Source organism: Glycine max, chromosome 6 (assembly GCF_000004515.6).
Source record: "Glycine max cultivar Williams 82 chromosome 6, Glycine_max_v4.0, whole genome shotgun sequence".
NCBI lineage: Eukaryota > Viridiplantae > Streptophyta > Magnoliopsida > Fabales > Fabaceae > Glycine > Glycine max.
Window position 1 is genome coordinate 15,291,720 of NC_038242.2, and position 25,198 is coordinate 15,316,917.

The 25,198-nt window shown below is 38.0% G+C and overlaps 1 protein-coding gene across 3 annotated transcripts in view; it reads right to left on the reverse strand.

Annotated features, from left to right (window-relative positions):
- Positions 1-664: 664 nt before the first annotated feature.
- LOC100778359 (HEAT repeat-containing protein 6) overlaps positions 665-25,198 on the reverse strand; it is a 91,648-nt gene continuing 67,114 nt past the window's right edge. The window contains exons 16-27 of one of the 3 annotated variants that reach the window (XM_006581858.3): positions 21,531-21,782; positions 21,309-21,404; positions 21,133-21,227; positions 20,981-21,044; positions 20,810-20,894; positions 20,615-20,688; positions 9,792-10,028; positions 9,618-9,691; positions 6,176-6,282; positions 4,769-4,887; positions 2,820-2,897; positions 665-1,109 (exon numbers count right to left, since the gene is read on the reverse strand). In XM_006581858.3, the coding sequence (XP_006581921.1) occupies positions 912-1,109; positions 2,820-2,897; positions 4,769-4,887; positions 6,176-6,282; positions 9,618-9,691; positions 9,792-10,028; positions 20,615-20,688; positions 20,810-20,894; positions 20,981-21,044; positions 21,133-21,227; positions 21,309-21,404; positions 21,531-21,782 (1,479 nt within the window). In that variant the 3' untranslated portion in view covers positions 665-911. Of the gene's footprint in view, positions 1,110-2,819; positions 2,898-4,768; positions 4,888-6,175; positions 6,283-9,617; positions 9,692-9,791; positions 10,029-10,516; positions 11,728-20,614; positions 20,689-20,809; positions 20,895-20,980; positions 21,045-21,132; positions 21,228-21,308; positions 21,405-21,530; positions 21,783-25,198 lie in introns of those variants that run through there. The other 2 variants (XM_041016580.1, XM_041016579.1) reach the window with 2 other exon arrangements.

Genomic DNA, 25,198 nt, shown 5'->3' on the forward strand with positions numbered 1-25,198 from the left:
CTGACTCACCAGACACACCATCCTTTGTTTATATATAATTAAAGAAAATCTTCATTATTTGCACCAAAACACATCTCTTATATCTTATTTGAGTTAAATATTTTTACGATTCCTATAAATTATGGTTCCTATAATTATTTTTTTGTACATATTTAGTCCTTATAAATTTATTGTTTTTAAATTTGGTTCCTATAAGTTTTTTTTTCATTTTTGGTCCCTAGAAATTTGTTTTTCTAATTTTGATCCCTTAGTGTGAACTTATAAGAACTAGAAATGAAAAAAATTAAAATCTTAAAGAAACTAAAATTGAAAAAAAATTAAACTTGTAGGGACAAATAATGAACAAAAGAGCTTACACGAACCACAATTAAAAAAACACAAATTTATAAGGACTAAATGAACATAAAAAAAATTAGCATGGACCAAAAACATTTAAACCATCTTATTTTTCTTTAAAACAGATTTTAATATCATTTAATAATAATATTATTTGTTTATATATTTTTTAATTTCTTAATTTTTACTTAAAGTTTAAAATCAATTAGGACAATGAGAGGAAAACTTGCTATACAAATTCTAGCATTTCAGTAAAACGGTATTGATCTCCATCATTACAGAATCTGAATGTGGTATAACATTGATTAAGTTCAGAAAACTGAAAGCATTCCACAAACCAGAAATATGCATACACAATACGATCCTCCTGTTCAGTATAGCAATCTCTTCTACAACTGATATAATCCATCCATAAAGTGCTTCATTAAATAAATTCCTCTCGACTGGATTGAATCTTTTACCAATATTCCAATCGTTCGGCTCCCGTGGCCATTCATTTCCACCTACTGAAATGGGAAAACATTGACACTAATAGGCCTGAAAACAATACGAACCATTGTCATTTTACAACTCCTTTACATATTGTTCTTCAATTCCTCAAACTTCTGAGCTATCGCATCCTGTTGTTTTTCTTTGTATACTTCAATCAACGACTGTAGCGCACCAGATATCAAAACCCTCTTTCGGTCTGCAATGCACTTATCTTGAACATCGAGCATGCCCTCGCCAGATGAGCATAATCCCTTGAACCAATCTTCAAGGATCGATGCTTTCTATACATAAATGAAGCAGAAGGAAAATTAAATCAAGGGAAGTTTCCATCAAAGATCATTAGAAAAGATCTGCATGAAATTACAAAGACAAACTGAAATTGCAAATGCATGCCAGCGTACACACATAGCAAGGATAAGTGACAAAAAGGCAGGTAACACCTTTCGTCCTGAACACCAACATATACAAGATAATAATTAGGATACACTACTTTTTCACAAGTTCTTTAATCTAGTTATTAATAAACTACAGAACATTATTGCGTGAATGTCCAAGTCAATACTGTATGCAATTAATCAAAATGATAAGTTGATAACAAGGCAGAGAGACACATGATTATGCATAGCCTTCTAGTAAAAGGTGGAGTATACGAGTACAAGTACATAATACAGCTGTAGCATAATAAGATCTGTACTATGTTTATAAAAAAAAGTTATAATGAGTTAATTACCAATTTAGTCCCTCAAATTATAATAGTCAGTCAAATTAGTCTTTATATTCAATAAAGTGGCAAAATGATCCTTAAAATAGTAGATTATCAATCAATTTAGTCCCTAAAATTGTAATGGACTACCAAATTGGTCATTATAAACTATCAATCAATTTAGTCCTGAAACTGTAAGTCAGATAAATTAGTTCTTGAAATTAGAAAAGTTTAATTGAACATTTTTTTCCAAGTTTTAAAGTTTTGCAAATTATGCCCCTAAAGTTTTTTTTGTCCGGCACTTTGTGTTAAAAAATATATAAAATTACTGAAAAGCTTTTTAACTTTAAAGTTTATATAAAATAAATAAAATTATTATTATATTCAAACATAAGATAGAAACCTACTCCAAGTCATGAGACAGAGACATAGATTATATGCCTATACATGAGTTATCATTTGATTTCCAAAACTGAGATCCAGTGTTATTAAAATGTCACAAACTATAGTTGTGTTTTGTAGGGAGTTATAAGGTAGGCTTGGTAGTAAAAGGAGAACGGATGGAGGAAAAGGTTATGGATTAGATTCTCTTCACTAACAAAATACTAACAATTAATAACAAACATTTGCCTATAAAAAATAATATTGTGTTTTGTAGTATAGTATGGTATGGTATACAAGGATATAATGGTGTTTGTCTAGAAAGATTCATTAGCATTGCTCATAATCCAATTCAGTATGATAGGACAAAGCACATAAAGATAGACCAAGACTTCATTAAGGAAAAAACTGTATAGTGGACTATAACATCATATGTCCCTTCTGGGTGTCACATAGCACTTTCAAAATCTTTCTTGCAAGCTGGCAAATATATTAGCTAAGGAACTTCCCTGTTTCTATTTTATTTGCACAGATTTGTTTCCCTATAATTAGTTTCCGTTTCATTTCTTGTAATTATGACAGCAAGATTCTTTCATGTAAATACTAGGTAAGAATTAATAAGTCACTCGGTACATATTAGTAATCATCCTGTACACAAGCATTTGTGAAAATTATTCATATTTTTCTCATTTCAAATATGGTATATCTTGGGAGGTTGCCCTCTCTCATTTTCATGTCTAATCTCCCAAACCATTTATGGGGAGAAGCTGTTTTGGCTACATATATTGTACTTTGGTTGCATGAATAAATCATGAGAAAGAATTATATTCTGCAAAATAGTTACTGAAAAGTAATTTCACTCTGCACGTGTTTAGCTATAATTTCTTGTTCATGATAAAATACATACCTTCACTAGAAAATCTTTCAGGTTTTGATCATTTGTGCTTGAGGTAAAGCGTAGAATGTGTAACATTGTCAAGGTAAGCTGCATCAAGAACACAAGGAATTCGGTTAGAAGTAATGACATAGAAGCAGCACACCATCATAATGTCACAACTCCATACTTCAATAACAAAAATAAAATAATAATACCATGCTCAAATTGTAAAATTTAAATATAGTACTGTCTAGTTTTGAAATCAAGATATTAGTCCGATATAATAATCTCCTTCTTTTCCTGTGAAATTACAGTAGCTTTATGTCAAGAACCAACTATTCCAAAAACTTGGTGTGTGTTTCAATTGAATTAAGATGAATATCCCGCTGGGTTATGTCCACCTAGCATCTACCCAGACACATGGTTAACTACATGCATAAATATGGTTAACTTTGCCTCACAAGTGGTTAAGAGTAAATGAACATGCATCTACCCAGACACATGGTTAACTACATGCATAAATATGGTTAACTTTGCCTCACAAGTGGTTAAGAGTAAATGAACATGATTGTATACAATTATTGAAATCTTTCTTCCAGGGTTGTAGATTGAAGCTCTACGCATAATTGACATGCCTTTGCACAGGTTTGTTTCTGGAAAAATCATGAATCTTATTCCAGAGTTGGTACAAATAGATGCTTCCAAGAACTTGTGAAAGGATGGAGCTTGGCAATGATGATTGGAGCCATGAGAGGAGGATATGATCTTGGCATCATGTGGTGTAGGCAGGATTCACAATTCCTGCATCTCAATCATATTTGTTGATGAATCACAAGGGAATTTCAGAGCAGACCACAACATTTTGGAGACAACGGGCCTTGATAACAGGTTCAACTTGCTGGCCCCTGAGAAGGTTCTTCTCATCAAATTTTTCAGAAATTGTTTGAGAGAATGTGATTGGTGCAGAGGAATGGGTAGGAGGAGGTTGTTCTGGATGCCATGCCAATGGTTTAGAGAATAAGAGGGAAATTTCTTTCAAAAAGAATGATTTATTGATTGATTACGAAATGATTCAAGGTTTATATAATTACTTCTGGTAGTTGCATTACAACAAAGCAGAACCATCGAGAAACAGTTGTCTCTAGACAGGTGTATAACTAACTCTACCTAACTCACAGAATAACTACTGGGAAAGCTTTGGGTCTCAATGTTCAAATGAGTGATAACAGCAATTGCGGACTGCTTCCCAGATAATCTTAGCCGCTTGGAGAAATAGATATGGTTTCCTAATTATTGGCTCCATTGAATCGGTTAGCCAAGCGATGATGAAAGAGTGTTCTTATTTCCGTATGAAGAGAAGGATCAACCCTTCCTCTTGGTGAGGAGTGTCTCTAGTCAAGTAGTGAATTACAAGTTGAGGGCTAACTTCATAGACTGAGCCCATTCAATGATGTTTCTTTCATTTAGCTTTTGAATTATAAGTTGTAAACTGGAACCCAAGGATAGAGCATCAGCCATAGATGATGATGATGCAACTATGATGCCTCTGGAACTCACATAAGACACAGTGGGAAGGTCTAATACCATGTACTTTTTGGGGAAAAAAAGGATATTTTCTATTATTGGTTGATCAGAATTATGAGTTATATAGGGAGAACGCTCTGTTTACAAATTAAATACAAGGCAAAGGTAGGGAGAGAAGAAGGGAGAATCAAATCAGATTTAATCTGAAATTCTCAATAATCTGATCACAATCTTAACTCCCTAAATCTTCTAAAATACTTATATGAAATTTAAATAAAAGCACATTCCAAAATTCGTAGTAGAAGCCTCCTAAATTTTTCCAAAAACAAGTTTAATGAGAATCAAAATGCCCCTTAGTTTGAATAAGAAATTCCCATTACACAGTTTCATGCCTATTTCATTGACCACCACAAAATGATTAATTCCACATGTCATTGATGAATATGAAGTATGACCTGCTTTTGTAACGAAACCCTGTATTTGAAATTTGATGGCCCAGAAATTTGGTCATCGTCAATATTCTCCATTACATGCTCTACAGATTGCACAATCTCTGAAAAGGATAGGCCATAATCTGCAAAAACATGAGAACAAGTTATATTCAGATGAAGACTTCAAACTGAAAATTGTTTGAATGTGTTACAAGAATTGAAATGAGAAAGAAAAGAAACGATTTTATTGATTAGTAAGAAAAGAACAGAAAATAGGAGAGAACTCTCCTCCAAGGGTTTTCCCTTCACAAAGGATTTCTTCTTTCACAAAGAGCTAATGCTCAATCTACAAATGATAATATCCCCCTCTCTCAATCTACAAATAATAATATCTCCCTCTTCTCCTTATATCCTAACAGAATGGTGGAAAGGTAATCAAAGCATATTAGAATCTGAATTCTAAAGAATATGAGAAAAGTGAATCATGATTTTGTTACTCACTGAAATGATCAGCATTGTACATATTTATAGACACTCAAGTAGAGTGCTCTAAAAACTAATGGTACAGTGCTGAGTCAGCATTGATGTGACAATTATCAGACTGTTATAACTAACTACCATTCAGTTACAGAAACGGAAATCACCTACTACAAAGACTAGGATACTAGTTGTGCACCACAGTAACTGATACACCAACCAAACAAAATACAATTTGCGCCAAAATAGGTAAAAAGGTAAATAAAATTTGAGGTTTATGGTTTAATATATCGGGGTCCATTTGGTATGCATGATAGCTTAAGGTCTAATAATAGTACAAAGACTCTGATAGTGAAGTAGGCGATGAAGATTATAAAAGTTTCTGATTATGCAATTAATGTTTAATAGGAGTTATTGTAATTGGTTCTGTTTAGTAATTAATGTATTTGAAAAATATTTTTAGGATTCTATTTTCTCCTTAATTAGCCAGGCTATTTGTCTCTTCTAATTAATTAGCTTTGTATAGTCCGAATTATACTTAATTCAAGTGTACCCAATCTGGAGCCTAAAAGATTGCTGAATCTGCTCACCTCTTGTATATATTGTATTGTTCTATTACAATAGAAAGCTGTGAATTCAATCATCTGATCTTTACTCTGACATGCAAAAAGCACTGCTCCAGTTGTGATGGCCAGGTGCAATGCAATGACCTTTGGAGGAGTGGCAGGGTGCCACAATGCAATGATATAGCGCAATATGTATTTCTTGGACATGATTAACTACTATGTAACAAACAAGTAATACCCCCCCCCCCCCCCCCCCTAATGTTTATGGGTAGGAAACTGATCATACAATTATATATATATTGGCGAGAACTAATCAAATAGATTTCCAAAAACAGTAATTTTGCAACCAACAAGTATCTGTACTTAGGTGAAACCAGGAACAAGATACCTTGCATTGACATTGGCACAGCCAATGCTGCTGCAGCTTGTATCCTGATTTTAAAATTTGATGAATTACGTAATAGTTGCAGAAGAACACCAAACACAACTGGAGTCCTGCCAAAATGAAGCATAAAGCATTGTTCAACAATTTACATGTCTATGTTACAGAAGTAACAAATTGAATAAGATATCTTCATGAATAGAGTCTATGCAAAAATACACCACCAAAAACAATGCAACAAATATAATTTATCTAATGAAAGTGAAACAAATTCAACTACAATACCTTTTTCTTAATACTGTAGTCAAAGGTAAAAAATAACAAGTATATTAATAAAATGGTAAAAGGGGTACCCAAACCCATATGCAAAGATCAAATAGCAAGTGGATGTAGGCTCATAGAAACAATTCCCTGGAGATGTTGCCCACTGTGCAAATGGATACGGGTTGATAATTTCCTTTCCTTCAACCAACTCCACGAGAAGAAAATAATATCTTGTAAGATGCTCTCCTTCACCATGGCTTGATCTCTAAAAATAAGAGCATTTCTATGCCTCCATATGGTCCATGTCATAGCACACCACACAACATCCCAAAGCCCTCTTTGGTTTTGTTAGGCAATCCCAAAGAATGTGGGCAAAAATGATTAACCGGAGATTGAGGCAACACAATTTGCAGATTGATCCAATTATAAGAAGTTTTCCAAACACTATGTGCCATCCCACAATTAAAAATAACATGGTTTATAGATTCCACATCTTCGTGATATACCGGACATAAGAAATCATCATCATCAACAAGAATATTTCTCTTTCTCAAATTCTCTTTTAAGGGAAGTTTGTCAAGAAAAAGTCTCCAAATAAACATAGCAACTTTTGTGGGGATATTTAGTTTTCACAAGTCCTTGAAAATATCCACCTCTTGGCTTTCAAACTTCAAAGATTATAACAATGAATAGGCCGATTTGATTGAGAACACCCTGTTAGGTTCCCCCTCCCACCCCCCTTTTTAGACTCACCCTATTCAATTCCAAATGAAAAATTTCCACCAACTCCAATTCTCATTGGAACCACCCTCTCCTCCACCTAATGTCCCACACCTATTGATGCTCCCTCCAACTTCCCATATTAGCAATAACCACCCATGTTAATCCGAATTAAGGAAGAACCTAGCAAATTTATTTTCCAAGGCCTCCTCCCACACCAATTATCCGACCAAAAGTCACATGATTCCCCTCACAAATCCTCCACACCGCCAACTTCTCAAACCACTTATATGGAATGGGTAAGGATGCTTGAGACAACAGTGTTAACCCCATTTCAACAATATGACGGTGTTTTTGCTAAACAACATCATTTTGATGGTGTGTGCGGACAAATGAGTTTGAGTGATTCCCAAAGTCTCTAAATATTGTTTGAATAACCGAAATTCACCACCCCGATAAGATTGAAGAAATTTGATTTTCTTGTTCAAATACCATAGACTGAAATTTCTTAAAAACAGATAATACTTCAGATTTGTTTTTATTGGGACAAACTTAAGTCCCACATCGACTAGAGATAGTGTCAAAATAGGAAATATAAATGGGGGGTAATTCTCACCCTATGAGCTAGCTTTTGGGGTTGAGTTAGGCCCACAACCTAAAATTCTTAGTTGGTATTAGTGTCTATGTGAATATTGTACTTGGTTCAGAGTAGTTAGAGTATGTAAGTTAGTAATCCAGCTGTCCTTGACAGGTGGCACCTAACTAACTAGAAGCTTGCTATGCAAGCCTTAGAATCTTCTTCTACAAGTCTTTGTAGCTTGCTCTGCAAGTCTCACAATTCTATATAAACTACAGTGTAACTAAAAACAGTTGGGAATAATAATATTAGAATTCATAAGTCTTACAGATTCTGTCTCTCTCTTCTCTCTCTCTTTCTCTTTTCGATTATCTCTTTCTAAGATGGTATCAAAGCCTATCCTAGGTCCATTCAAAGGGCCACCCACCATGTGATCCTACATTTTGAATTAAGATCCTCCTTCTCTTCATGTGTGATTGTCAACTTCCAATTTAATTCAGCCACTTCTATATGCACCATTTCAAGTTCTTGCCTTAAGCCATCAATTGTCTTTTGAAATTCATTTTCCAGTTGTCCATTTTTCTTGTCTTTGTCCTTTGAAGAATAATCTGAATTTGAATCAGAGTCTGAGCTGGATGAAGAACTCCCCTTTTCTGGCTTGCCCTTAATCTTTTTCCTTAACTTGCACGTTAGATGATCATATTGTGCAACAGGGATGGGTATTGATTGTGGAAATCTTCAATCAGTTCAACAAGCGGTTCCTTCTTAGAAAGTTCTATTGGGGTACCATCCTCTTCAAGGTCGTCCTCTTTAATAAGTTTCAATATTCTTTTCACTTTGTCTTCAAATTCTGCTTTAGCTTCCTGGAGTTGCTCTTCTTTATTAGGGTCAATGTGACTTCCAAACAAAGATTGCCTCCGTTATAATTGTAGTAGATTGAACCAGAATTCGATGAAGAGCTAGAATTACCATGAGCAACATATGCTTGCAGATTAGAAGAGGCCGAGGAACCAGAAGCTTCTTGTGCAGAACCAAGACTGAAATTGGGGCTAAAATTAGGTTTAGCTCCTTCAGTGAGATTAATTGAAGCAACAGACGAGGCAAGACTTTTCATGCAAGCAATGCGAGTCGCATGAAAGAGTCGCGACCTCATCAATGGACATAGACTCAAACTTTCCACTCACAAAAGTAATGAGCGATTCGAACTCGTCTGATAATCCATCAAGAATGATATCAACGTGATCAGATTCCGACACATGCTCTCCGATCGACGATAGCGAATCAATTGTAGTTTGAATACGAACCAAATAGTCAAAAATGGAACTGTTGTTAAGAAAAATGTTACGCAAATCGTTGCGAAGTTGTCTCTTCTTCTCAAACACATAGTTTTGCACCTGATGAGTCATGGAAGAACTTCACCCAACGAGGGAAGAGCTTTGGCAGCCTGAGCTACACCGTTGATGTTGATTGGAGGATCTTCCATCGCAGCGAAGAAGGAGGTGGAGGAGGGAAAAATCGAAGAAGAAATCGCAAATCCGATCGTAACCTAGCTCTATGATACCATATTAGAGTTTGAGAGAATCTGAGAGTAGTTTTTCATTGATCATTAAATGATTAAGACAAGTTACAATGAGTTGAGTCATCTCTATCTATAGAGTGGCTAACTGTAAACTAAATCTAGCAGTTACTAACTAACCAGAGTTAGTAACTGTAACTAACTGAGCTCACAGTTGACAGCTAACAATACTGACTAAGTAAAATGACTTCTTGGATTAAGTATATTCTAATATCTATATGCCACAAATTACTATAACTAGTAACTAGGAGAAGAATAAAGATATATAATGTATGAGAAACATAAGAAGCGTGCGCTTTATTTTAACATACCAATCCATATCTTGCAGCCTTAATGTCTCGTTGAGGAATAAGTTGCCTAGAGCATGACAAACATTCCACTGGACCTAGTATCAGAGACTCCAGGTTCAAGAGGGGTAAAGTGGATTGATAACAAGAAATTAAAATATTCAGAATAATCAAACAATATTATGAAAATAATGGTACCTTAACATTCCCAGTAGTAATGCAAGAAATAAATGCATGAACTATTCTCTCTAGCCTATTCAAATCTTGCAGAGAATCTGATGCACAATTCTGTTGACACACCATTAGATTCTCACTATTGAGATACGCATCAGTCATGCGGTCATGGTGACCCGCTGACGTGCCTTGGAATTTTGATGTTGAAGATTTTAAGATTCTTGAAATATACCCAAGAGCCCTTACAGCATTAGATTTGACCTGGTAATTGGGGGAAAAATCAACAAATAAGGACAAATGTACACAAAGTAGGCAGATAATCAATACTTGATTTACCTAATAATCCCATAGAATTGGTAAAATGACTATTAGATATTGTAGATATTTAAAATTATGGTAATTAGGCAACTCTAGGATTTAAATGATTATAGTAATTAGGAATTATATTTTTTTGTAATTATTAGTCACGCTACATAATAATATACTCCGCAGTCTACATTGACACACACATTCAATCTTGTCTCTTGCTTTCTCTCCTAAACATGGTATCTAGAGTCTAAGTGACAATTTCCAAACGCAATAGGCTGGATTTTCAAATCCGCAAACAAGATCATCGGCGGAAAGAAATTGTGGAATTTCAGGATTGACAAGGTAATGTAAGAGTATATAAGTAGTGTATATGAGTAACTATCACTCATCTAGAACTTAGTTTTGCTGTCTGTAGAAATCTATGGAGGTGAGAGAGAACAAGAGAAAACTAAACTGTTATTGTATTTATGAATGAGTTCGTTACAACAGAATTACACAATGGTTTATATAGAGGATTCTAACTACAGTAGTTAGCTGAACTAACTAACTCTTATGCTGAGTCAGCAATGACTCAGCTGTATCTACTATACACTATTATTTCCCCCTCAAACGCAGAGTGCTTTGAAACTTAGTGAAAGAAAGCACTCAGAGTTTGGATCATAAATCCAGAAAAGACTGTTTGGCAAGAGGCTTTGTCAACACATCAGCAAGTTGAGCATAGGCAGGAACATGACACACCAGCAGGGACTTATCCAAAACTTTCTCACAAAAAAGATGTCTAGTTCCATGTGTTTCGTCCTTGAATGAAGAACCGGATTGTGACTCAAAGCAACAGTGCTGAGAATATCACAGTAGACAGCTGGAGTAGTAATTTTAATTCGGATTTCTTTCCCTAACAAAAAAGACATCAATTTTTATATGCTTCGTGCGACTGTGGAACACATGATTATGAGCAATCGATACAGCACTTTGATTGTACAATAAAGTGTAGTGAAGGGAATTTTCAATTCTGTTAAAAGAGCCCGACTCCATGTCAATTTAGTAGAAGTTTGAGCCAAGCTGAGATATTCAGCTTCAGTATTGGACCTGGCTGTCACCTTCTCCTTGCGAGACCACCATGATATCAAGTTTGGGCCAAGAAAGATGGCAGCCCCTGAGGTGGAACACCTATCATCCACATCAGATGCCCAATTAGCATCACAGAATGCATAAAAAGCCAAGGGTTTCACAGTAGAAGCAGGCTGAAGAAGTAAACCATGAGACAAGGTACCCTTGAGATACCTTAAGATCCTTTTAACCACTTCCCAATGAGAGTCCATGGGACTAGCCACGGATTGACAAACTTTATTAATAGCAAAACTGATTTTAGGAAAGCTAGCACATTTGTGTTTTGCAAATTCACAATCATCACAATGAAACACTCCTATGCCTAGTCCTTGAAACAAGCTAGGAAACATAATATTTAGAGTACTAAACGAAGGGTGTCCTAAACGATAGTGACACAACCAGATGTCTTTATTGTGGGAAGGAAGCGACTCTGACAACAAAGACAATGGAAGTTGACTTTTAGTGCTACATGTCCCACGAGCTTCCTCAAGAAGGTTGGCCCATTTTCCTCCCTAGCAAGTCTAATCTTCCCCGTTCCCTGATCCTGAAATTTGCAAAGTGTGGGAGAGAATGTCACTAAACATTGTAAATCCGTTGTAAGTTTATGAATAGAAAGCAATTTGGCAGATAATTTGGGCACATGTAAAACATCTCTCAAAATTAAATCATGACTTAGGAGAATGTCTCCCTTTCCAGCAACTATAAAAAAATGTGTCATTTGCAGTTGTAATTTTTTTTTTATTGCTAGGACAAGGTCTATATGAGATAAATTCAACAGAGGAATGAGTCATGTGACCCATAGCTCTAGAATCAACAACCCATGTCGCTTGTGCAGTAGATTGTAGAATGCTGAGAGCATAGGCTTGGGAAGTACCTGAGAATGCCAAGGAAGAGCTACCTGTGTTTCTGGGTTTGACTAAAGTCTCTAGGACTTCCCTCAATTTTTTAATTTCTTATGTATTGTAAACTGTAAGGGGTTTGGAAGGACTGCCCGCTGCAATACTTGACTAAGCCAGGTGGGCTTGTGCTGGTTTTCCTTGTTGAGTACCTTTGGTGGTCCAATTTTAGTTCGGATTTGGAGGCTTACCATGAAGTTTCCATAATCTGTCTTGGGTGTCTTCGCTTCTTACAAAAGGTACACCATAGAGAATCCTTGTTCTCCCCTTTGTCGATCTCCATCTTGGGGGCTACATCTCCAGGTTGACTGGTCTGCCATTGATCAATCTTCTTTCTCTTTTGTGCAATTAAGGCAGAACTTTCAGTGGATTGAAGCTCCATCGTCACCCCCCACGTGCTTCTTCTGTCCGGAAGGCAGCCATGGTTTCATTGAGTGAGGATAACTCCTTTACTAGCACCCAAATTCTTATAGGATCAAACTCACTATTTAGTCTTGTCAAGAACTTATAGATTCTGTCCTTCTCCTTGTAACGTTTGAGTAAATCAACATATTCTGTGCATTTTGCTTCAAATTGTTCATAATGGTCTAACACTAGCCAAAGATTTTGTAGAGTCTGGGCATACTCACTAATGGATCGGTCTCCTTGTTTGGTAGTTGCGATCTTCACCTTTATTTCATAAATTTGAGCAGCATCACCAACCTTGGAATAGTTTTGTTTACAGCTATCCCACACATCCTTAGCGGTCTTCATGAACATGCAAGCATCACTCACCTCTAGCACCATGGAATTCAACAGCCACAACATCACTACTGCATTTGCTTCATCCCATGAACCAAAGGTACTGTCTGTGGATTTTGGGGCATCTTTCCCAGTAAGATGATTCAATTTACCCTTCCCTTTTAGAAAGGTTTGGACAAAGTGAGACCATTTGCGGTAGTTTTTGTAGCTCAACAGTGCCGGTATTTTCGACTTGGGTGGGGTTATTGGCTGTTGCAAACATTCTCAGTTTTGTTGGGTGAGATGCAAAGGCGTGGAGGGTGTTTTAGGGCAGAAAATATTGGCAATATAGGCCGTCAAAGGGAGGGGGAAAAACGGCAATGCAGGCTGCACAGCAGAAGAAAAAAACGTGTGGCAGTGCAGGCCACAAGTTTACACAAGCTCCCGCAGATTTTGGAGCTCTGATACCATGTCAGGGGATAATTTTCTGATTCATATTGATAGAAGAGCATGTGCTTTTAAATAGAATACAAGATAATCTAAAAAAGGAAACTCCTAAACTATTGCTCATCATTGTACCGACTGTCAATTCCTGGTCATAAATACAAAATATTAAGCTAATCAAATCTCCTAATTATGGGATTTAAATCCTATCTATAAAAGGAAATAAAATATATAGTGGGATTCTGACAGTTTCTAACTGCAAGTTGTCTAAACATGGTGCTGATGTTTTTCATGATCCTTCTCTCTATAGGTCTGTAGTTGGTGCATTACAATATGCTACTCTCACTAGATTTGAAATCAGTTTTGCTGTCAATAAGGTTTTCCAATTTATGGCTGCTCCAATGGATTCTCACTGGAGAATAGTGAAAAGGATTCTAAGATATCTTAAAGGTACTCTATTTTATGGTTTGCTCCTGCAGCCTGCTTCTGTTAAAAATCCCTTGGCTGTTTGAGCATTCTGTGATGCTGATTGGGCGTCTAATGTGGATGACAGGCGATCCACCTCAGGAATTGCCATTTTTCTTGGTCCAAACTTAGTCTATTGGTGGTCTAGCACTGAAGTTGAATATCGCAGCATTGTTCAAATTTCCACTGAATTGACTTGGATTTATATTCTCCTGACAGAGTTACAAGTTTCTTTCACTACTCCAGTAATTTTTTGTGATAATCAGAGTGTTGTTTCTATTGCTCACAATCTAGTTTTTCACAGTTGAACAAAACACATGGAGATTGATGTGTTTTTTGTGAGAGAAGATTTTGGCCAAGCAGCTCTCAATTGTTCATATTCTAGCTCTGGATTAGTGGGCCGATATTCTAACTAAACCCCTGTCTACATCAAGATTTGAGGTTCTGAGAGGCAAACCTAATGAAGAGTGTGTCCAATGAAAACTCTCCCCCTTGAGTTTGCGGGAGGGTATCAGTATATGTCAATGTATAACTATGAAAACAATTTTGTATTTTGTCTGTAAGGGTTGTTAACTTTTGTTAACAGCACCCATTTCATGTTAATTTTTTTTTTATCAGCCAAAATACTAATATATTAATTAAGTACCAGAGGTACTAGAAAATACAATAGACAACTCAGGATTGGTCCCTATGCAGTATTTGAACCAATGCTGAGAAAATAAAGATAATGCAATTGTTTGCTTGAGTATGCTATCCTATACTATTAGAAAATCCTGCTCTGATATTGGATGACCATTGGTTGAAATGGATACCGAAATCCTTCTCCAAATGTGTGAGCCATGTCCATAACAAGAAGATTGCATCATCTAATATTCTGTTAGCATTGAACTTCCCATTGGAGAATATGATGTCATTTCTTTGCTTCCAAATGGTTCAAGTCAATGCAAGCCACCACCATTTCCATCTAGTTGACCTCTTTCCATCTGTCACTCCATGTATGTGGTAAAGAAAATGTTGCCTTGGGTGATATGGGAAAGCCCCCGTAAGACTCACCCACGACATTGATTCCCACCAAACTGGAGATATTTTATTACAATGGAAGAATAAGTGTGCTGCGCTTTCCTCCTCAGATCTGCAGAAAGGGCACCTTGAGTCGTCTACCTCAATTTGCCTCCTCCGCAAATTTGACCTCGTCAGGAGCCTATCTCTTATGAGTCTCCATGCAAATACTGAAATTTTTGGAGGAATCAGGTTCCCCTCAACCTCCTCCTCCCGTAGAGTGCAATAGGCAGATTTGGCCGTGTATTGGCCACTCGGATCTGCCTTCCACACCCACTGGTCACCATGTTGAGCTTGATTCCTGAGACACTCAACCTCCCTTAGGAAAGAGGTCGCCATATCTACTTCATTATCGAACATAGGTCTCCTCCATCTGAAATCCCATTCCCATCCATTATCTCTGAAGGCCCCCATTTGCTGTGAAGATATACTATACAACCTAGGGTACCTTGCTAGCAGCGATTCTTCCCCACCCATCCATGCATCCTCCCAAAATTTAAACCTGTCCCCACAGCCCACCTTCCACATTGTTGAGTTGCTGATTATCACACCATGTTGTGGATGTTGAACCACGAGCTTTAGGTCCCTCCACCATATAGATTTTGCATGTGCTCTACTCCCTTCACTTAGGCCTCTCCACCCACCATATTTCGAGTCCAGCACCCTAGCCCACAACTCTCCCGGTCGCTGAAATAGGTTCCAATTCCACTTACCCAGTAAAGATAAGTTAAAGTAATTAATGTCTTTGACTCCCAAACCCCCGGCTTCCTTTGGCATGCATACCGTCTCCCACTTGACCCAAGCAATTTTCCTTTGCTGCTGATCACCGCCCCATAGAAAATTCCTCTGAATTCTTACTAACTTATCCACCACCTTCTGAGGAACCCTGTAAAAAAGAGAGAAAGTAAATAGGAATAGATGTTAGCACTGATTTTAGAAGAGTCACTCTTCTCCCGAACGACAAATTTCTCTGTTTCCACTTCACTAGTTATATGAAAGGGAGTGTCAACGAGCTACAATTGAGGTAATCAGCTGCCTCGCTTTGCCATGACTCCATTACTCCGAAGGCACCAAATCCACTTTTAGCAAAATTGATTTTGAGCCCCGATGCTAGCTCAAACACCCTCAACATTGCTTTGATAGCTCTGACATTTGCCATTGATGCTTCTCCAAAGAAAATAGTATCATCCGCATATTGAAGGAGACTAATTTCCACCTTGTTCTTGCCACACAAAAATCCCTTAAACAGCCCCTTCTCTAACGCCTAAGTCATAATACCATTCAAAGCCTCCGCAACTATGTTAAACAGTAGAGGTGATAGTGGGTCTCCTTGCTTGAGCCCTCTCTGAGGCAAGAATTCTGTTGAAGGGCTACCGTTGACCAGCACCGAAACTGTTTCTGACTTTAGATATCCCTCCATCCACCTGATCCATTTGGTGCAAAAGCCCATACGCCTCATCATATAAATCAGGAAATTCCAGCAAACAGAGTCATACGCCTTCTCATAGTCCACTTTGAAGATCATGCAAGGTTTATGACATCTTTTAGCTTCATCAATCACCTCATTCGCAATCAACGCACTGTACAACATGTGCCTGCCTTCTATAAACGCTGACTGCCTTTCATGAATGATGAAAGGCATTACATTCTTTAGTCTGTTTGCCAGCACCTTTGCAACTATCTTATAGATGCACCCTATCAATGAGATAGGTCTATACTCATTCAGCAATTGCGGATCCAAGACCTTGGGAATTAATTTATGAATGATGCATTTAAACCTCTCGGAAAAGTTCCATTTACATGAAATTCATCTAGGAACCGCAGAACATCGGGCTTAAAAATAGGCCAAAATTGTTTGATGAATTTGAAAGACAAACCATCTGGCCCCGGGCTCTTGTCACTCCCACAATCCCACACTGCTTCCTTCAACTCAGCCTCCTGAAATCGCCTCACCAAAATCTCATTTTGCAGGCTATCAATTGTTTGAAATTGTATCCCATCTAGTGTAGGTTTGTTATGCTCTGTTTCTTTGAAACGCTGTTCGAAGAACGACCTGACTGCCTCTTTGACTATTGCCGGCTCTTCCACCCAAGACCCTTCAATCAGCAATCCTTGCAAGCAGTTGTGTCTTCTACGAGCATTGATCAGCATGTGGAAATACCTAGAATTACAATCTCCTTCATTGATCCACCTGGATCTTGCCTTTTGCCTTAGCAACGACTCATGGGATTGAGCCTCTTTCCATAAATCCTCCTGAAGCTGTTTCCTGATTAATGTCTCTTGTTGAGATAGTTGTCTATCAGAAGTGATCTCCTCCAGCTTGTTCAACTCTTGCTCAATCTTCTGATATTTCTTGAGTGTATCCCCAAAATGTTCTCTATTCCACTCCCTCAACCTGGTCTTGAGTGCTTTTATTTTCGTTTTTAAGACGTACCCTCCCCACCCACTTAGCTGGTTAGATGTCCAACTTTTCACCACAGCTTTCATGAAGGAAGCATCTGATAGCCAACACTCCATTATTTTGAAAGGCTTAGGTCCCCAATCAGATCTTCTCTATTTGAGCAGAATCGGGCAATGGTCGGAGAAGTTTCTCTCTAGTGTATGTTGAGTTGTATCAGGCCACCTTGTAAGCCAATCCACAGATATCAGGAACCTATCTAGCTTACTTCTAGATAAACCATTTGGTCTAACCCAAGTGAACTTGCTGCCCACCCAAGCTGGTTCCACTACCTCCAACTCTTCAATCCAAGCATTGAATTCCCTAGACCCTCCATCCTCCAAAACCCTGTGACAGACTCCAGCTCTCTCTGAGGAATTTCTGATGCTATTAAAATCCCCAAGGATGCACCATAAACCGCTCTGGTTGTGATTTTTCAGCTGCAGAATAGTTTCCCATAACACATGTTTGCGTTGAATATCACAAGGGGAATAAATATTGACAATATTCAATGATAGGTCCTCCTTGATCCACTTTCCTGATAACATTATATATCCAGACCCGCTGTTCTTCCTTTCCAATCTGAAAGATTTTTCACTCCACAAACATAAAATACCACCAGCAGTGTTAGTTGCTGGCTGAGCTTCCCATTGAACTTCAGAATCCCCCCATAAAGCTTGACATAAGGATCTATCTACCATCTCCTTTTTTGATTCCTGAATGAATAACATGTCAACATGATGTTTATTGACCATTCTCCTAATTGCTGGCCATTTAACCCCCTTCCCTAGACCTCTTGCGTTATATGTGATAATATTCATTGACTCTTCCTCATCCCTCCCAATTTCTCTGACTCTTTAATATCCCTTTCTTCCATTTCAACCATTTGCTGCACCTGCTTTATATTGTCATTCCATCTTGTTACTCCTAGTTCCTTCGCCAGCGCCATATTATTTTTGCCTCCTTAGAGTTATTATTATTATCTTGCATTTCATCCTGCTTCATAACTTGGCCCACGTCATCATGACACGAGTCCAAATTCTGAATATTTTCTTGGTTATGGTCTTCGCTATTTAATTCCTGTTGAATTGATGCATTTTCATATTCCAAACTGTCACTGGTGATTCTCTGCACTCCACTTTCCATGGGCTGCTTTTTACGCCACTTTTTCCTAGCATACACACTGAGTGGGTGTTTTTGGTTTGAGTGGGCCTCTATTTTATTACTTCCGTGGTGGGTTTTTAAAACACTGGGGGTGTAGGGAAGTAAAATCAGCCCATCTAACTCCACCTGCTCCTTGTCACGTGCGTGAGTTTGGTGAGAGTCAGCATCTTCAAAGTCTGACCCACTCCCATCTGCCCTGATACTTCCCTTTTCATGCTTCTCTTCTCTCTTCCTGTCAGGGGTACAAAACCCGTTGACTCCTTCTTTCCTTTTCTCGTACCTATCTGCATCCTCAACTCCTGCTTTGATCTCTTCTCCCGCTTCATTCTGTCTTTTGTTTGCGTATGGGCCTGCGTCGCAATCATTGCAACGGCTCCTGACCTTTATCCCCTGGTCCAAAGGATTAACCAGGGGGTCGCACTGTGTGTCGCGACCGCCAGGTAATGCCTGATTGCATTTCGGTTCCCCCGCTCCCAGCATGTCGCCCTCTTCCGCCGGCTTTTGCTCCTCCACCGTGACTCTCCATTCCTCCGTCACCACCTGTTGTCGGCTTGCTCCATCTATCACCAGATGCGTAAACTCCGACAGCGATCCCAGTGCACTTTCCTCCGAGCAGATGTCATCCGATGAGCCGTACATCGTGGTCGGCCTGCATCGGCACCTATGAGGATAGCATCCGCTTTCTTCTATGACGTAAACTGGGAATACCTCCCCTTCGATGTGTACTCTTACCGTATGTTGTATCATCGGCTTCCACGGTGTTTTAACCAGGATCCTTACCCTATCCATTTTACGAGACTCCTCCAGTTCGTCGTCAACTTCCACAACGTCACCTATGCCGGCCAGGATTTTCTTCAGATTTTCCGAATCCCATGCCATTAGTGGCACTCCCCAACATTGCAGCCATGTTAGTCTAGAGCCCGCACGCATCTCCCTGTTCCACCTCTCCACCGAGTAGAACAATGACGTGTCATTCTCCATCATTTGTCGTGCCTTGCCTTCTGTGAGGCCAAGAAGAAGTACCATGTCATCGCCGATGTATTTCGGCACTATATTCACTCCCCAGTCCCAGAGCATGTCCTCCTGTACTCTGTCCAGCGTTGCTATGTTTTTGAGTCTTCCCACCCAGTCATCTTGAAGCCATTTCGGCCTTGGCCTAGGAATGTCGAGAGTCACTTCTGATGTTGAGGTGTTGCCCACAGCTGCTGACAGCGTCACAATGGTTGTTCTTGGATGCCGCCGCGCCACCACCTCTGCAAACGATCCGCGTCTCAGACCCGAGATCGATGTGTGCGTGGCTGCCTCATAAGTGTCTCTGTGTCCCTGATCATCACGGCTAGTGTATTGTCGACCCCCTGTTGCTGATTGTTGTGCTCCTCCCTTGCTTCTTTCATATTTTGGATTGTTAACATACAGCTTTAGCCCTCCCAGGACTATATTGTCCAGTCTCCTTTCTAATTGTTGCACATTATCCACTCCAATGAATCTTACAAAACCATATCTTCTCCCATTTCTGTTCCTTTTCTTTGAAATAAAAATCTCCCTAACATTGCCCGCTTTCTTGAAATGCTGCCAAAGCTCCTCCTCCGTTGTGTCTTCAGAGAAACGAGTGAAATAAAATGAGGAGATATTCCGGTGATCTCTCCAATTAGCTCGCATGTAGCGTTGTTGGTCTCCTATCCTTTGTCCGACGATATTCAAACATGGGTCCTTCCTATCTCGCACCCTCTCCCTCTCTCTCCGCTCTCTTCTTGGTACCACTCTCTCTCACTCTTGCTCTCTCTCTCTCTTCTCCCATTTCATGTTAGTTAGTAATTCGGAGAGTACAAAGGCTTTTTTCTAACTGCACCTCAATAGGATCAGTTAGTTAGCTTTCTGTTAGAGTTAGTTATCGTTAGTTTTATTGTATAGAGGTTTATAAATACCTGGATTGTAATTACCTCTAACTTTTCAGATCAATAGAATCAGTTTTGTTCTCCTCCTTTTTCTTCTCTGTTTTTCTCTCAGTTTATTGAAAATATGGTAATTAGGCAATCCTTAATTATGGTAATTAGGTGGAAATTGTAGGATTTACATAATTATAGTAATTAGGCAATTATTTTCTCTGTAATTATTATCCATGTTATCAATAATACACTACACTGTGTACAATGACATTTAGTTGTTCCTTTCTTCTCAACAATGAAATTTTAATCAATACAGAATATACAAATTGAAAGAAATACATAAACAAAAATAAAAACTACCTTGTCTCCATCCTTAGTAAGATGCAAAGCACATTCACTCAATGATACAATCACCTGGGTATTGGAGTTTGAACCTATATAAAAGAAAATTAAAAAAGGAAGCAAATAAAGAGATTACAGAAGAGAAGAACTTTGAAAATTTGTCTTGTCACCAAATAGTTGACCATTCAATTATGGAAATCAAATTGAGCTCACCCATTTGCCCATAGGGGAGTATTCTATCAGAGTGACAAATAGCATCACATATATTTGCCAATGCCCATGAAGCCGTTATCCTAACCTGATATAATGAAAACAATGAATTACTACTCAAGTACAGAAAAGTGTATAGGAATGTATGGAGTCAGAAACTAACGCCCAACTTACTGAGATTAGGGCATCGCGAGTGTTAATCTCAACAGCATGGATAAACTTGTCAAGTACCTCTGCACTATAGAGATTATAGAACCTTTTAGTTTTACTATCGAACACATTTAAAAAAGAAATCATAATAATGATAGTACAAGTTTTAGTATAACCTCTGACACACTTGTGGAAAACATGAAATGATACCAATGGCTCGACAAGCAGCAGATCTCACCGATGGCACATTATCATGTACAGCAGCATGCACCTACAAAATTTTAGCAAGTTAGTCAAATCAGTACAATACTAGAATCAGACAACATTGAGCATGAATGGTATCGATACTTACTAAAGAAGACAATATGAAGTCCTGTTTCTCTTTAGAAAAACAAATGAATACAGAAGAAGTCATACCCGCAAAACAAGTAACTGATGCAGCTCTCACCTTCCAAGGAAAAACAGAAAGAGGGCCACATTCATTAAAGATGCATAACTCATTCATTCCATGATATTATTATTCTCTTCAATAAAATAGAAAAAGAATGAATTTAAAAAAAATGAAAATTCTCACCATTGCTGAAGAGTGACACAAAATAAGAGGCATATGCTTCTCAATTGCCTCACACCACTGCTGACTTCCTGATCCACAAGATTCAAAGTTGACTATAACATCATCTTTGCACTCTAGCTCATATGATGGAGCAGATGACACTTTCTTCATCCTAATGCAATCAGATGCAAAAGGAATATCCATCAATTTATCATCTGAAAGATCTTCTGTTCCTTGAAATCCAGAGACTGCCCGAAGACCCTCATCCAGAACCTTAAAAATTTTGCATAAATTTTATCACTACCCAAAATAGTTGGAAGAAATCATGACTCAGAAATAACATTGCCTACACTCATTAATATTGAGTAAAAATAATATTTACAATAAAAGGGAAAAAATTAGATACAGTTTAGGTGTTGTTGGTGTTCTTCTCCAATCAAAATTGGATTTTATCTCAATAAATTGCGTAATAAAGATTTGCATTAAAGGTGGGCATGGGTTATCAAGCTGAGGCTTCAATCCTGATTGGAGAAGAGAGCCAAAAGCACACAAGGAACTGTATCTAAGTTTTTTCGAATAGTAAAAAAGGGCAAAACACAGAAATTTAATACTTTTCTATGCAAATGAAAAGAATATAGAAGTACCAGTATATGACACATGAGACATCAAGCCACAAGTAAAATGTAATTGTATTTATAATAATGGTATTGAATACGTGAATATCAGACTAGGAATGATCTGAATGCTTGAGGAGAATGACTCCTCAGCTCTTTATTTATAATCAGAATCGATTACATAAAACTAGTAACTAGGAAACTGAAACAATAACATAAATAAGGAAACACATGATATCAAAATCATATCTCAACAGGTATCAATAAAATGTTTTAAACTCGAAATAAACTAAAAAAAACTATATATACAAGTACATTGAAAGCTAGTTCATACTCAGAACAATAAATAAAAAACATCAAATTTGAGAGAATTAGAATTTAGGTGAACAAGACTGTATGCGTATATTACTCTACTATTGAAATGTGCCAACTATCAACTGACAGTTGTCACTAGTTAGTTAGGATTAGTTACATGTATCCTTGTATTAATAAGGCTGTAACTGAACAATGTAACTAATTCATTCAATCAAACACAAAATTTTCCTCTAACTTTTCTCTCTAAAATTCTCGCGGTATCAAGAGCTTGTGATCCCTATATGAACAATTCTGGGGGTCACCTTAGCTATCAACAACAATGGGTGTTTTCACTCCATAGATTGGGGTGGTGAATATAGACCTTTTTCTACTTTATTAGCTTCCTATGGCATTTTGCATAGGTTAATCTGCCCACACACTCATCATCAAAATGGTGTAGTTGAAAGGAAGCATAGGCATATAGTTGATCTAGGACTCACATTACTTCATCATGCAACTCTACCTCTACAGTTTTGGGATTATGCTTTTGTCATTGTAGTCTATTTGATTAATAGGTTACCTGCTGCATCACTCAACTTTGCTATTCCATTTGTCACTTTTTTTAACAAAGAGCCTGATTTTCACTTAAAACATTTGGCTGTGCATGCTTTCCTGTGTTGAAACCCTATCATGCTCACAAATTAGATTTCAGGTCTCAAGAGTGTGTTTTCTTGGGGTACTCCTCTTCACATAAAGGCTACAAATGTCCGTCTTCAACTGATAGAATTTATATTTCTAAGGATGTTTTGTTTAATGAGTTGAGGTTTCCATATTTAGATTTGTTTTCCTCTTCCTCCAGTTCAACACAGAATATCACTTCCTATTTCAGTCTCAATCCTGACCTATCCCCTCCTGTTTCAGCCTCTACACCTTCACTTTCCCAAATACCTTCCTCTAATTCCCTTTCAGCTCCATCTGTTCCTTCTGGTTTCTCTGCTACTGCCTTAAATCAAACCTCATCTGAATCCACATCCCCTCATCCTCAATCATCCAATATAGTGTCATCTAGTGAATCTATACCAACTGCACCTTCTCCCACTCATCCTCAATCATCAAATACTATGTCTCATAGTGAATCTGTGTCTGCATCAACTCTAGTTCCCATTAACACTCATCCTATGCAAACTAGGCCTAAATCTGGAATACACAATCCTAGGCTGCATCCTTCATTGTTTCTTACTCATTCTGAACCTAAACGGGTAAAGCAGGTCCTGGAAAGTTCAGAATGGTTTGCAGCTATGCAGGAGTATAATGCTCTAATGAGGAACAGAACTTTCCATTACCAGCTGGTAGACAAGCTATTGGATGCAAGTGGGTCTTTAGAATAAAGAAAATACTGATGGTTCAATCAATAAGTACAAAGCTAGACTAGTTGCTAAGGGATTTCATCAAAGGTAAGGTGCTGAATTAAAGGAATAGAACTGCCAATAATTATAATGTCATCAACATACACAAGGAGATATAAAATGTAGAATTTGGTCTTGTAAATGAATAAAGAGGGATCACATTTACTTGCCACAAACCCAAACTGAAGTAAGGTAGTCTGAAGCCTTTCAAACCATTGTCTGAATAAAATCAGAATTAGGCTGAGGATTATTTGAGGTAGGTTGTGGGATATTTGAGGGTTGTATAATAGGAATAGGAGGAAAGTAATGCTGAGTTAAGGAAGAGTTAGACTGACTAGAAAGAGAGGAGGACTCAAAAAGGTCAGCAGAAGGAAACTTTGAATCATTGAATATCACATCCTTAGAGATATAAACTCTTCTTGAGGGAGACAGACATTTATACCCTTTATGAGATGTAGAATACCCCAAGAAGATACATTCATGAGACCTAAAGTCTAATTTATGGTTGTTATAAGGTCTGAGTAAGGGAAAGCAAGAACACCCAAAGGTTTTGAGAAAACTGTAATCAGGAAGCTTTTGAAACAGCACATGATAAGGTATTTCAAACTTAAGGGATGTTGTAGGTAATCTATTTATCAAGTAGACAGTTGTGCAAAAAGCAGAATCCCAAAACTTGAGAGGTAAAGTAGCATGATGAAGTAAGGTAAGACCTAACTCAACTATATGTCTGTGTTTTCTTTCCAGACCTGAAATTGGAAATTAGTGAAGTGACCGGCACCACGACCAAGGCCACTGCCACTACCGGCACGACCACTGGCACCACCATCACCACTACAGTTAAAACTGCCACTATAGCTACCTCCACGGCTAGAACTGCCTCGAAAATTGTAGAAGCTTTTTGGATCCTGTTTGTTTGACACCTGAGTGAGATTGATTGAAGGCAAATCAGAGGAAGACTGCTTGAACTTATTCAAGATCATGAGCCAATACAAGCGCCTCAACTTGATCAATAGGCTGGGGTTCAAATTTGCTTTCAATGATTGCAACAATCAGATGATAATCCGGGGAAAGACCTTTAAGAATAGAATCAATATGCGCTTGAAGCATAACTGGGCTTCCAATAGAAACAAGAGAATCAGAAATTGCTAGAATTTGCGACAGAAATTCAAGCATTGATTTGCCTGCAAGTGTCGTAGCACGAAGCTGAGTGCGAAGTTGACAAGCTGTGGCTATTGTTTTTCTTGTGGAAATAATCGTGAATGCATTCCCAAACCTCATAGGAATCGGTGCATCCTAGAACTCGCGATAAAATCGACATAGAGAGAGTCGATTGAAGCCATGTGAGGAGCACCTGATCCTGTTGCTACCAACTTTC